General features: G+C 48.4%; 1 protein-coding gene across 1 annotated transcript in view; it reads right to left on the reverse strand.

Moving 5' to 3' along the window:
- The window catches only part of LOC134434555 (bifunctional epoxide hydrolase 2-like), a gene marked incomplete at its 3' end in the record, with an annotated part of 38,354 nt that extends 24,135 nt beyond the window's left edge, over positions 1–14,219 (reverse strand). Inside the window, 4 exon segments of the mRNA XM_063183224.1 lie at positions 2,733–2,929; positions 4,440–4,599; positions 9,256–9,340; positions 14,098–14,219. Coding sequence (XP_063039294.1) covers positions 2,733–2,929; positions 4,440–4,599; positions 9,256–9,340; positions 14,098–14,195 — 540 coding nt within the window.
- Between the last annotated feature and the right edge of the window lie 303 nt (positions 14,220–14,522).

A 14,522-nucleotide genomic window follows, 5' to 3' on the forward strand; every position in this document is an offset into this window, starting at 1 on the left:
ATGGACAGTTCCCGATTTTGTGGATTTTTGGGATGGTGGTGGCATCTCCCAGGGCTTCCAAACCCTCAGAAAAATCCCAAGATTTGGGGGTGGACAATTCCAAATTTTCTGGATTTTTGGGGATGGTGGTGGCATCTCCCGTGGCTTCCTGATCATCAGGAACATCCGAGGATCTGGGGGATGGACAGTTCCAAATTTTCTGGGTTTTTGGGATGGTGGTGGCATCTCTTGGAGCTTTACAACCCTCAAAAAATCCCAAGATTTGGTAAAGGAAAACTCCAAATTTTCTGGTTTTTTTCTGGGATGGTGGTGGCATCTGCCAAGGCTTCAAATCCCCAGGAACATCTGAGGATTTTTGGGATTGGAAAATTCCAAATTTTCTGGTTTTTTTCTGGGATTGTGGTGGCATCTCCCGAGGCTTCCCATCCCTCAGAAAAATCCCAAGATTTGGGGGATGGACAATTCCAAATTTCCTGGGTTTTTTGGGGATGGTGGTGGCATCTCCTGGGGCTTCAAATCCCCGGGAACATCCAAAGATTCAACCATGGATTTGTGGGATTGGGAAATTCAAAATGTTCTGGATTTTTGGGATGGTGGTGGCATCTCCCAGGGCTTCCGAACCCTCAGAAAATCCCAAGATTTGGGGAAGGAAAACTCCAAATTTTCTGGTTTTGTTCTGGGATGGTGGTGGCATCTGCCAGGGCTTCACAACCCTCAGAAAAATCCCAAGATTTGGGGGATGGACAATTCCAAATTTCCTGGTTTTTTTCTGGGATTGTGGTGGCATCTCCCGAGGCTTCCCATCCCTCAGAAAATCCCAAGATTTGGGGATGGACAATTCCAAATTTCCTGGGTTTTTTGGGGATGGTGGTGGCATCTCCTGGGGCTTCCCATCCCTCAGAAAATCCCAAGATTTGGGGGATGGACAATTCCAAATTTTCTGGAGTTTTTTGGGATGGTGGTGGCATCTCCCGGGGCTTCACATCCCCAGGAACATCCGAGGATTTGTGGGATTGGAGAACTCCAAATTTCCTGGTTTTTTTCTGGGATGGTGGTGGCATCTCCCTGGGCTTCCGATCCCTCAGAAAAATCCCAAGATCTGGGGGATGGACAATTCCAAATTTTCTGGATTTTTGGGATGGTGGTGGCATCTCCCGTGGCTTCAAATCCCTGAGAACATCCAAGGATCTGGGGGATGGACAATTCCAAATTTTCTGGTTTTTTTGGGGATGGTGGTGGCATCTCCCAGGGCTTCACAACCCTCAAAAAATCCCAAGGTTTGGGGATGGACAATTCCAAATTTTCTGGGTTTTTCTGGGATGGTGGTGGCATCTCCTGGGGCTTCACATCCCCAGGAACATCTGAGGATTTGTGGGATTGGGAAATTCCAGATTTTCTGTTTTTTTTCTGGGGTGGTGGTGGCATCTCCCTGGGCTTCCCAGCCCTCAAAAAAATCCCAAGATTTGGGGATGGACAATTCCAAATTTTCTGGTTTTTTTTGGGGGATCATGGTGGCATCTCCCAGGGCTTCCCAGCCCTCAAAAAACCCCAAGATTTGGGGGATGGACAATTCCAAATTTCCTGGAGTTTTTTGGGATGGTGGTGGCATCTCCTGGGGCTTCACATCCCTCAGAAAATCCAAAGATCTGGGGGATGGACAATTCCAAATTTTCTGTGGTTTTGGGATCTCCGAGGGCTTCAAATCCCCAGGAACATCTAAAGATTCAACCACGGATTTGTGGGATTGGGAAATTCCAAATGTTCTGGGTTTTTGGGGATGGTGGTGGCATCTCCCGTGGCTTCCTGCTCATCAGGAACGTCCAAGGATCTGGGGCATGGATGATTCCAAATTTTCTGGGTTTTTGGGGATGGTGGTGGCATCTCCCGGGGCTTCCGAACCCTCAGAAAAATCCCAAGATTTGAGGGATGGACAATTCCAAATTTTCTGGTTTTTTTGGGGATGGTGGTGGCATCTCCTGGGGCTTCACATCCCCAGGAACATCCGAGGATTTGTGGGATTGGGAAATTCCAGATTTTCTGGTTTTTTTCTGGGATGGTGGTGGCATCTCCCTGGGCTTCCGATCCCTCAGAAAAATCCCAAGGTTTGGGGATGGACAATTCCAAATTTTCTGGTTTTTTGGGATTGTGGTGGCATCTCCCAAGGCTTCACATTCCAAGAACATTCCAAGATTTGGGCCATTGGACAATTCCTAATTTTTCCATTTTTTTGGGGATGGTGGTGGCATCTCCCAGGGCTTCCCATCCCTCAAAAAATCCCAAGATTTGGGGGATGGACAATTCCAAATTTCCTGGGTTTTTTGGGGATGGTGGTGGCATCTCCCGAGGCTTCCGATCCCTCAGAAAATCCCAAGATTTGGGGGATGGACAATTCCAAACTTTCTGATATTTTGGGATGGTGGTGGCATCTCCTGGGGCTTCACATCCCTCAGAAAAATCCCAAGATTTGGGGGATGGACAATTCCAAATTTTCTGGTTTTTTTGGAGGATCGTGGTGGCATCTCCCGTGGCTTCACAACCTCAAAAAATCCCAAGATTTGGGGGATGGAAAACTCAAAATTTTCTGGGGTTTTTTTTTGGGGATGGTGGTGGCATCTCCCGTGGCTTCCCACCCATCAAAAAAACCCCAACATTTTGGGGATAGGAAAACTCCAAATTTCCTGGGTTTTTTTTTGGAGGATCATGGTGGCATCTCCCGGGGCTTCCCACCGCGCGTCACCCTGCTCGGGCGTCGCGCCCAGCTCGGCGAGGGCGCGTCGGAAGGCGCCGGGCTCGGGTTTGGCGGCGCCGACGCGGCACGACTCCAGCACGGGGCGGAAGCGGCGCCGGAGCCGCTCCTGCAGCGCCGCCCACGCCCCGCGGCCCCCGGAGTCGTCCAGCCACGAGTTGGCCAGGACGCACGGACGGAACCCTGCGGGAGATGATGGGCGGATGGGGACACCAAAGGGTGGGAGGTGGCACGGCGGGACGGCCGCTCGCCGCGGTACGGATGGAGGCGACGCTCGCAACGTTCCGCGCCCAACGGTCCCAACGTTCCCAACGCTCCATGCCCAACGTTCCAAACCCAACGTCGCCGCCATTGCCGAGGCTCCATCGCCACCATCCCCAACGTTTCAAACCCACCATCGCCACCACTCTGGACCCACCCACCCCAACGTTCCCAAGGCTCCATCCCCACCATCCCCAACGTTTCAAACCCACCATCGCCACCACTCTGGACCCACCATCCCACCATTGCCAAGGCTCCATCCCCACCATCCCCAACATTCCAAACCCACCATCCCCACCACTCTGGACCCACCATCCCACCATTGCCAAGGCTCCATCGCCACCATCCCCACATTTCAAACCCACCATCGCCACCACTCTGGACCCACCATCCCCAACGTTCCCAAGGTTCCATCCCCACCATCCCCAACATTTCAAACCCACCATCGCCAACAGTCCCAACTTTCCACTCCCACCATCCCAACATTCCCAAGGTTCCATCCCCACCATCCCCACCATTGCCAACGTTCCACTCCCACCATCCCCACCACTCTGGACCCACCATCCCAACATTTCAAACCCACCATCGCCACCACTCTGGACCCCACCATCCCAACGTTCCCAAGGTTCCATCGCCACCATCCCCAACATTCCAAACCCACCATCCCCACCACTCTGGACCCACCATCCCACCGTTCCCAAGGTTCCATCCCCACCATCCCCACCATTGCCAACATTTTGAACATCCCCAACCACCGTTCCAAACTGAACGTCCCCACCATTGCCAAGGCTCCATCCCCACCATCCCCAACATTTCAAACCCACCATCCCCAACATTCCCAACGTTCCATCCCCACCATCCCCACATCCCCAATTTCCCATCCCCACCATTCCCAACAATTCAAACCCACCATCCCCACATTCCCAACGTTCCAAACCCACCATTTTGAACATTCCCCACATTCCAAACCCAGCATCCCCACCATTCGGGACCCACCATCCCAACATTCCCAAGGTTCCATCCCCAACATCCCCACCATTTTGAACATTCCCCCACATTCCAAACTAAACATTCCCAACATTCCCAAGGCTCCATCCCCACCATCCCCAACATTCCCAAGGTTCCCCAAATTCCAAACCCACCATTCCCACCACTCTGGACCCCCCATCCCCAACATTCCCAACGTTCCATCCCCACCACCCAACATTTCAAACCCACCACCCCCAACATTCCCAACGTTCCATCCCCACCATTTTGAACATTCCCCCACATTCCAACTAAACATCGCCACCATTCCAAGGCTCCATCCCCACCATCCCCAACATTCCCAAGGCTCCATCCCCAGAATTCCCGGAGTGAATTCCCGGAATGGATTCCCGGCGTGAATTCCCGGAATGGATTCCCGGAATGGATTCCCGGCGCGTCCCCTCACCGCGCTCGCGGAGCTCGGCGGCCGCCCGGAGCACGGCGGGGTCGAGGCGGCCGCGCTCGCGCAGCTCCCGGAACGGCCGCCACGCCGAGAAACCCTCGGGAACGGCCGCGCCCTCGGAGAGCAGCCGGGAACGGCACCGCGCCTCCAGCTCCTCCACCAGCTGGGGGAGAGAACGGGGAAAATGAGGGGAAAAACACCAAATCTGGGAAATTCTGGGAAAAAAACCCGAAATGTGGGAATAAAACCCCAAAATCTGGGAAATTCTGGGAAAAAAAACCCCCAAAATCTGGGAAATTCTGGGAAAAAACCCCAAAATCTGGGAATAAAACCCCAAATCTGGGAAATTCTGGGGAAAAACCCAAAATCTGGGAAATTCTGGGGGAAAAAACCCGAAATCTGGGAATAAAACCCCGAAATCTGGGAAATTATGGGAAAAAAACCAACAAAATCTGGGAAATTCCCAAATGGAAAAGCCTCAAAATTCCAGAAAAATCCCAGTCGGAAAAGCCCCAAAATCTGGGAACTTCTGGGAAAAAAAACCCCAAAATCTGGGAAATTCTGGGAAAAAACCCCAAAATCTGGGAAATTCTCCATTGGGAGCGCAGCCGGGAACGGCACCGCGCCTCCAGCTCCTCCACCAGCTGGGGGAGAGAACGGGGAAAATGAGGGAAAAAACACCAAATCTGGGAAATTCTGGGAAAAAAACCCCCAAAATCTGGGAAATTCTGGGGAAAAAAACCCGAAATGTGGGAATAAAACCCCAAAATCCGGGAAATTCTGGGAAAAAACCCCGAAATCTGGGAATAAAACCCAAAATTCCGGGAGATTCGGGGGAAAAAAACCCAAATCTGGGAAATTCTGGGAAAAAAAACCCCAAAATCTGGGAAATTCTGGAGAAAAAACCCAAATCTGGGAAATTCTGGGAAAAAAACCCAAATCTGGGAAATTCTGGGGAAAAAAAACCAAAATCTGGGAAATTCTGGGAAAAGAACCCAAGATCTGGGAATTTCTGGGGAAAAAAACCCCAAAATTTTGGAAATTCTGGGGAAAAAACCCCAAAATCTGGGAAATTCTGAGAAAAAAACCCAAAATCTGGGAAATTCTGTGAAAAAAAAAAACCAAAATCTGGGAATAAAACCCCAAAATTCCGGGAGATTCGGGGAAAAAAACCCAAAATCTGGGAAATTCTGGGGAAAAACCCCAAATCTGGGAAATTCTGGGAAAAAAAAACCCCAAAATCTGGGAAATTCTGGGAAAAAACCCCAAAATCTGGGAAATTCTGGGAAAAAAAACCCCAAAATCTGGGAAATTCTGGGAAAAAACCCCAAAATCTGGGAAATTCTCCATTGGGAGCACAGCCGGGAACGGCACCGCGCCTCCAGCTCCTCCACCAGCTGGGGGAGAGAACGGGGAAAATGAGGGAAAAAACACCAAATCTGGGAAATTCTGGGAAAAAATCCCGAAATCTGGGAAATTCTGGGAAAGAAAACCAAAATCTGGGAATAAAACCCCAAAATCTGGGAAATTCTGGGGAAAAAAAACCAAATCTAGGAATAAAACCCCGAAATCTGGGAAATTCTGGGGAAAAAACCCCAAAATCTGGGAAATTCTGGGAAAAAAACCCAAATCTGGGGAAAGAACCCCAAAATCTGGGAAATTCTGGGAAAAAACCCCGAAATCTGGGAAATTCTGGGAAAAAAACCCAAAATCTGGGAAATTCGGGGAAAAAAAACCCCAAAATCTGGGAAATTGTCCATTGGGAGCGCAGCCGGGAACGGCACCGCGCCTCCAGCTCCTCCACCAGCTGGGGGAGAGAACGGGGAAAATGAGGGAAAAAACACCAAATCTGGGAAATTCTGGGAAAAAAACCCCAAAATCTGGGAATAAAACCCCAAAATCTGGGAAATTCTGGGGGAAAAAACCCAAAATCTGGGAAATTCTGGGAAAAAAACCCGAAATCTGGGGAAAGAACCCCAAAATCCGGGAAATTCTGGAAAAAAAACCCCCAAAATCTGGGAAATTCTGGGGAAAAAACTCCAAAATCTGGGAAATTCTGGGAAAAAACCCCAAAATCTGGGAAATTCTGGGAAAAACCCCAAAATCTGGGAAATTCTGGGGAAAAAAACCAAATCTGGGAATAAAACCCCAAAATCCAGGAAATTCTGGAAAAAAAAACCCAAAATCTGGGAAATTCTGGAAAAAAACCCCGAAATCTGGGAAATTCTGGGAAAAAAACCTGAAATCTGGGAATAAAACCCCGAAATCTGGGAAATTCTGGGGAAAAAACCCCAAATCTGGGAAATTCTGGGAAAAAAAAACAAATCTGGGAATAAAACCCCAAAATCTGGGAAATTCTGGGGAAAAAACCCCAAAATCTGGGAAATTCTGGGGAAAAAACCCCAAAGTCTGGGAAATTCTGGGGGAAAAAACACGAAATCTGGGAAATTCTGGGAAAAAAACCCAAAATCTGGGAAATTCTGGGGAAAAAAACCCCAAAATCTGGGAAATTCTGGGGAAAAAACCCCAACATCTAGGAAATTCTGGGAAAAAAACCCCAAAATCTGGGAAATTCTGGGGAAAAAACCCCAAAATCTGGGAAATTCTGCATTGGGAGCGGAGCCGGGAACGGCACCGCGCCTCCAGCTCCTCCACCAGCTGGGGGAGAGAACGGGGAAAATGAGGGAAAAAACACCCAAACTGGGAAATTTCTGGGAAAAAAACCCGAAATGTGGGAATAAAACCCCAAAATCTGGGAAATTCTGGGATAGAAAACCAAAATCTGGGAATAAAACCCCAAAATTCCGGGAGATTCGGGGGAAAAAAACCCAAATCTGGGAAATTCTGGGAAAAAAAAACCCAAATCTGGGAAATTCTGGGAAAAAAAACCAAATCTGGGAATAAAACCCCAAAATATGGGAAATTCTGGGGAAAAAACCCCAAATCTGGGAAATTCTGGGGGAAAAACCCAAATCTGGGAAATTCTGGGAAAGAAAACCAAAATCTGGGAATAAAATCCCAAAATTCTGGGAGATTCAGAGGAAAAAACCCAAATCTGGGAAATTCTGGGAAAAACCCCAAAATGTGGGAAATTCTGGGGAAAAAAACCCCAAAATCTGGGAAATTCTGGGGAAAAAATGCAAAATCTGGGAAATTCTGGGAAAGAAAACCAAAATCTGGGAATAAAACCCCAAAATTCCAGGACATTCTGGGGGAAAAAACCCAAATCTGGGAAATTCTGGGAAAAAACCCCAAAATGTGGGAAATTCTGGGGAAAAAAACCCCAAAATCTGGGAAATTCTGGGGAAAAAACCCCAAAATCTGGGAAATTCTGGGAAAGAAAACCAAAATCTGGGAATAAAACCCCAAAATTCCGGGAGATTCTGGGGAAAAAACCCCAAAATCTGGGAAATTCTGTGAAAAAATCCCGAAATCTGGGAATAAAACCCCAAAATTCCGGGAGATTCGGGGGAAAAAACCCCAAAATCTGGGAAATTCTGGGGAAAAAAACCAAAATCTGGGAAATTCTGGGAAAAAACCCCAAAATTTGGAAATTCTGGGGGAAAAAACCCAAAATCTGGGAAATTCTGGGAAAAAAAACCCCAAAATCCGGGAAATTCTCACTTGGAAAAGCCCCAAATTTTGGGGAAAAAATTTTAGTTGGAAAAGGTCCAAAATGTGGGAAATCCCTGCTTGGAAGAGCCCCAAAAATCAGGAAAATTCCCAGATGGAAAAGGCCCAAAAATCCAGAGAAATCCCGGCTGGAAAAACCTCCAGGATCTGGGAAATTCTGGGAAAAAGCCCCAAATCTCGGAAATTCTGGGAAAAAAAACCAAAATCTGGGAAATTCTGGGAAAAAAAACCAACAAAATCTGGGAAATTCTGGGAAAAAACCCCAAAATCTGGGAAATTCTGGGAAAAAAACCCAAAAAAATTTGGGGTCAATCCCGAAATCCCGGAATGGATCCCAAACCCCGGGGTGGATCCCAAATCCTGGGGTGGATCCCAAACCCCGGGGTGGATCCCAAATCCTCGAGGTCAATCCCAGAGCCCGGGCCGGATCTGGAATCCCCGGGGAATCTGAAATCCCCAGGGAATTTTGGGGCCAATCCCGAAATCCCGGAATGGATCCCGAACCCCGGGGTGGATCCCAAATCCTCGAGGTCAATCCTGAATCCCGGAGTGGATCCAGATCCTGGGGTGGATCCCGGGGTGGATCCCAAACCCTGGGGTGGATCCCAAATCCCGGAGTGGATCCCAACCCCCAGAGCGGATCCCCAACCCCTGGAATGGATCTCAAATCCTGGAGTGGATCCCAACCCCTGGAATGGATCCCAACCCCAGAGTGGATCCCAAACCCCGGAGTGGATCCCAGATCCCAGGGTTGGCCCCAAAGCCCAGAGTGGATCCCAAAGCCCCGGAACGGATCCCAAACCCCAGAGTGGATCCCAGATCCCAGGGTTGATCCCAAAGCCTGGAGTGGATCCCAAATCCCAGAGTGGATCCCAACCCCTGGAACAGATCCCAAACCTCAGCATTGATTCCAACCCCCTGGAATGGATCCCAAATCCCGGAGTGGATCCGAACCCCTGGAATGGATCCCAGACCCCAGAGATGGCCCCAAAGCCCGGAGTGGATCCCAACCCCCAGAATGGATCCCAGATCCCAGGGTTGGCCCTAAAGTCCGGAGTGGACCCCAGATCCCAGAGTGGATCCCAATCACGGAGTGGATCCCAAGCCTGGAGTGGATCCCAAACCCCTGGAATGGATCCCAAATCCCGGAGTGGATCCCAGATCCCGGAGCGGATCCCGGTCCCACCTGTGTGAGGCCGATGTGTCCGCGCAGCGCTCGCCATCGGGGGCTCTGGGGCCCCCCGGAATCCAGAGCGGCCGCCAGGAAACCCCTGGGGGGGAAAGGACCAATCAGGAAAGCCCCAAAAATCCCCAAAAATCCCCAAAAATCCCCCAAAATCCCCAAAAATCCCCAAAAATCCCCCAAAATCCCCAAAAAATCCCCAAAATCCCCAAAAATCCCCAAAATCCCCGAAAAAATCCCCAAAAATCCCCAAAAATCCAACTCCCCCAAACCCCAAATCCCAATAAACCCAAAACCCCCAAATCTCAAATCCCAAAAAAAAAACCCCAAACCCCAAACTCGCAACTGCAAAATCCCCCAAAAATCCCCAAATCCCAAAAACACTCAAATCCCAAAGAAACCCCAAATCCTAAACCCCAAGAAACCCCAAATGTCAAAAAAAACCCCAAACCCCAAAAAACCCCAAACCCCAAAAACCCCGAATCCCAAAAAACTCCAAACTGCAAAATCCCAAAATCCCAAAAAACCCCAAACCTCAAAAACCCCAAATCCCAAAAATCCCCAAACTGCAAAATCCCAAAAAACCCCAAATCCTAAAAATCCCCAAACCCCCCAAAACCCCAAACTCCAAATCCCAAACCCCAAAAACCCCAAATCCCAAAACCCCCAAACCCCCAAACAAACCCAAACCCCAAAACCCCAAATCCTAAAAATCCCCAAAGCCAAAATCGCCCAAATCCCAAACCCCAAACGGCAAAATCCCCAAAACCCCAAAGGCCAAAAGACCCCAAATCCCAAAAGACCCCAAATCCCAAAAATCCCCAAACCCCAAATCCTAAACCCCAACCCCAAAAAAATCTCAAAATCCCAAAAAACCCCAAACCCCAAAAATCCCCAAAAATCCCCAAAATCCCAAACCCTGAATCACAAATTCCAAAATCTCCAAATCCTGAAAATCTCAAAAAACACAAAAATCCCAAATCCCAAAAATCCCCAAACCCCAAAAAACCCCAAACCCCAAATCCCAAATCTCAAACTCCAAATCCCAAAACCCCAAAAACCCCAAAAATCCCAAATCCCAGAGTCCCAAACCCAAATCCCAAACCCCAAATCCCAAAAAACTCCAAACTGCAAAATCCCAAAAAACCCCAAATCCCAAAAATCCCCAAATCCCAAACCCCAAATCCCAAACCCCAAAAACCCCAAACTCCAAATCCCAAACCCAACCCCCAAACTACAAAACCCCAAAATCCCCAAAATCCCCAAACCCCAAATCCTAAATCCCAACCCCAAAAAAATCCTAAAATCCCCAAATCCCCAAAATCCCAAACCCGGAATCACAAATTCCAAAATCTCCAAATCCTGAAAATCTCAAAAAACACAAAAAACCCCAAATCCCAAAAAATCCCCAAACCCCAAAAATCCCCAAACCCCAAACCCCAAAAACCCCGAATCCCAAAAAACTCCAAACTGCAAAATCCCAAAATCCCAAAAAACCCCAAACCCCAAAAACCCCAAATCCCAAAAATCCCCAAACTGCAAAATCCCAAAAAACCCCAAATCCTAAAAATCCCCAAACCCCCCAAAACCCCAAACTCCAAATCCCAAACCCCAAAAATCCCAAATCCCAAAACCCCAAAAAACCCCAAACAAACCCAAACCCCAAAACCCCAAATCCTAAAAATCCCCAAAGCCAAAATCGCCCAAATCCCAAACCTCAAACGGCAAAATCCCCAAAATCCCCAAATCCCCAAATCCCAAAATCCCAAAAATCCCCAAAATCCCAAAACCCCAAATCCTAAACTCCAACCCCAAAGAAATCCCAAAATCCCAAAATCCCCAAATCCCCAAAATCCCAAACCCTGAATCACAAATTACAAAATCTCCAAATCCGGAAAATCTCAAAAACACAAAAAATCCCAAATCCCAAAAAACCCCAAACCCCAAAAATCCCCAAATCCCAAATCTCAAACTCCAAATCCCAAAACCCCAAAAACCCCCAAAATCCCAAATCCCAGACTCCCAAACCCCAAAAATCCCAAACCCCAAAATCCCTAAACCCCAAAAACCTCCAAACTGCAAAATCCCAAAAAACCCCAAATCCTAAAAATCCCCAAATCCCAAACCCCAAACCCCAAACCCCAAATCCCAAACCCCCAAAAACCCCAAACCCCAAAAATCCCAAACCCCCAAAATCCCCAAAACCCCAAAATCCCCAAAATCCCCAAACCCCAAATCCTAAACCCCAACCCCCAAAAAATCCCCAAATGCCCAAATCCCAAAAATCCCCAAATCCCCAAAATCCCAAACCCTGAATCACAAATCCCAAAATCTCCAAATCCTGAAAATCTCAAAAAACACAAAAAATCCCAAATCCCCAAAATCCCCAAACCCCAAAAATCCCCAAACCCCAAATCCCAAATCTCAAACTCCAAATCCCAAAACCCCAAACCCCAAAAACCCCAAAAATCCAAAAATCCCAAATCCCAGACTCCCAAACCCAAATCCCAAACCCCAAAAACCCTGAATCCCAAAAAACTCCAAACTGCAAAATCCCAAAAAACCCCAAATCCTAAAAATCCCCAAATCCCAAACCCCAAATCCCAAACCCCCAAAATCCCCAAACCCCAAAAATCCCAAACCCCCAAAATCCCCAAACTCCAAATCCCAAACCCAACCCCCAAACTACAAAACCCCAAAAACCCCAAACCCCAAACGCTCCAAACCCCAAAAATCCCAAATCCCAAAACCCCAAAAAACCCCAAACAAACCCAAACCCCAAAACCCCAAATCCTGAAAATCCCCAAACCCAAAATCGCCCAAATCCCAAACCCCAAACGGCAAAATCCCCAAAATCCCCAAATCCCAAAAGACCCCAAATCCCCAAAATCCCAAAACCCCAAATCCCAAAAATCCCCAAATCCCAAAATCCCAAAATCCCAAAACCCCAAATCCTAAACCCCAACCCCAAAGAAATCCCAAAATCCCAAAATCTCAAAATCCCCAAAATCCCCAAATCCCCAAAATCCCAAACCCTGAATCACAAATCCCAAAATCTCCAAATCCTGAAAATCTCAAAAAACACAAAAAACCCCAAATCCCAAAAATCCCCAAACCCCAAAAAACCCCAAACCCCAAATCCCAAATCTCAAACTCCAAATCTCAAAACCCCAACGCCAAAAACCCCAAAAACCCCAAAAATCCCAAATCCCAGACTCCCAAACCCAAATCCCAAACCCCAAACCCCAAACACTCCAAACCCCAAAAACCCCAAATCCCAAAACTCCCCAAACCCCAAACAAACCCAAACCCCAAAACCCCAAATCCTAAAAATCCCCAAATCCCAAACCCTGAATCACAAATTCCAAAATCTCCAAATCCTGAAAATCTCAAAAAACACAAAAAATCCCAAATCCCAAAAAACCCCAAACCCCAAAAAAACCCCAAACCCCAAATCCCAAACCCCCAAAACCCCGAATCCCAAAAAACTCCAAACTGCAAAATCCCAAAAACCCCAAACCTCAAAAACCCCAAATCCCAAAAATCCCCAAACTGCAAAATCCCAAAAAACCCCAAATCCTAAAACTCCCCCAACCCCCCAAAACCCCAAAAAACCCCAAACAAACCCAAACCCCAAAACCCCAAATCCTAAAAATCCCCAAAGCCAAAATCGCCCAAATCCCAAACCTCAAACGGCAAAATCCCCAAAAACCCCAAATCCCAAAAGACCCCAAATCCCCAAAATCCCAAAACCCCAAATCCCCAAATCCCAAAACCCCAAAACCCCAAATCCTAAACCCCAACCCCAAAGAAATCCCAAAATCCTCAAATCCCCAAATCCCAAAAATCCCCAAATCCCCAAATCCCAAACCCTGAATCACAAATTCCAAAATCTCCAAATCCTGAAAATCTCAAAAAAACCCAAAAAATCCCAAATCCCAAAAATCCCCAAACCCCAAAAAACCCCAAACCCCAAATCCCAAACCCCAAAAACCCCGAATCCCAAAAAACTCCAAACTGCAAAATCCCAAAATCCCAAAAAACCCCAAACCTCAAAAACCCCGAATCCCAAAAATCCCCAAACTGCAAAATCCCAAAAAACCCCAAATCCTAAAACTCCCCAAACCCCCCAAAACCCCAAACTCCAAATCCCAAACCCCAAAAATCCCAAATCCCAAAACCCCCAAACCCCCAAACAAACCCAAACCCCAAAACCCCAAATCCTAAAAATCCCCAAATCCCAAAATCCCAAAATCCCCAAAACCCCAAATCCTAAACCCCAACCCCCAAAAAATCCTCAAATCCCCAAATCCCAAAAATCCCCAAAAATCCCCAAAATCCCAAACCCTGAATCACAAATTCCAAAATCTCCAAATCCTGAAAATCTCAAAAAACACAAAAAATCCCAAATCCCAAAAATCCCCAAACCCCAAAAATCCCCAAACCCCAAATCCCAAAACCCAAACGCCAAAACCCCAAAAACCCCAAAAACCCCAAAAATCCCAAATCCCAGACTCCCAAACCCCAGAAATCCCAAACCCCAAAATCCCTAAACCCCAAAAACCTCCAAACTGCAAAATCCCAAAAAACCCCAAATCCTAAAAATCCCCAAATCCCAAACCCCAAAAACCCCAAAAATCCCAAATTTCCTAAACTCAAATCCCGCGCGGGCGGCTCCGCCAACCACGAAATTCTCGCGTTGATTCCGTGGGTCTCGCCCGGCGCCGCCCCGCACTGAGACGCGGGCGGGCGCCTTCGGCCCTGCCAGGCGCGGCTTTACCGAACCAAACCGAGCCCAAACCGAACCGAACCGAGCCCAACCGAGCCCAAGCGAGCCGGGCCTACCTGGGCAGGGCCCAGTCGCGCTCGCAGGCGCTCAGGAAGTGCTGCAGGCCCGGTTTCAGCACAACACCGAGGTCGAAGATCACGGCCCGCCGCTCCATGGCCGCCGCCCGAGCCCAGACTCGAACCCGCGTCCTCGAACTTTGCCCCAGTTTAGGCCGCGGCCCCTCAGCGAAGCCACGCCCCTCGCAGAGCGCAATGAAGCCACGCCCCCTGGGAGAAACCACCCCCCTCGCAAAGAACAAAACTCGTCAGTGAAGCCACGCCCCCTGAGCAAAGCCACGCCCCTCACATAGCTTACAATGCACACTGAAGCCACGCCCCCAAAGTGAAGCCACGCCCCTTAGTTAGCACAGAGTGCGCGCTAAAGCCACGCCCCTCACATAGCTTACAATGCACTCTGAAGCCACGCCCCCTGAGCAAAGCCA

Source organism: Melospiza melodia, unplaced genomic scaffold, assembly GCF_035770615.1.
Source record: "Melospiza melodia melodia isolate bMelMel2 unplaced genomic scaffold, bMelMel2.pri scaffold_411, whole genome shotgun sequence".
Lineage (NCBI taxonomy): Eukaryota > Metazoa > Chordata > Aves > Passeriformes > Passerellidae > Melospiza > Melospiza melodia.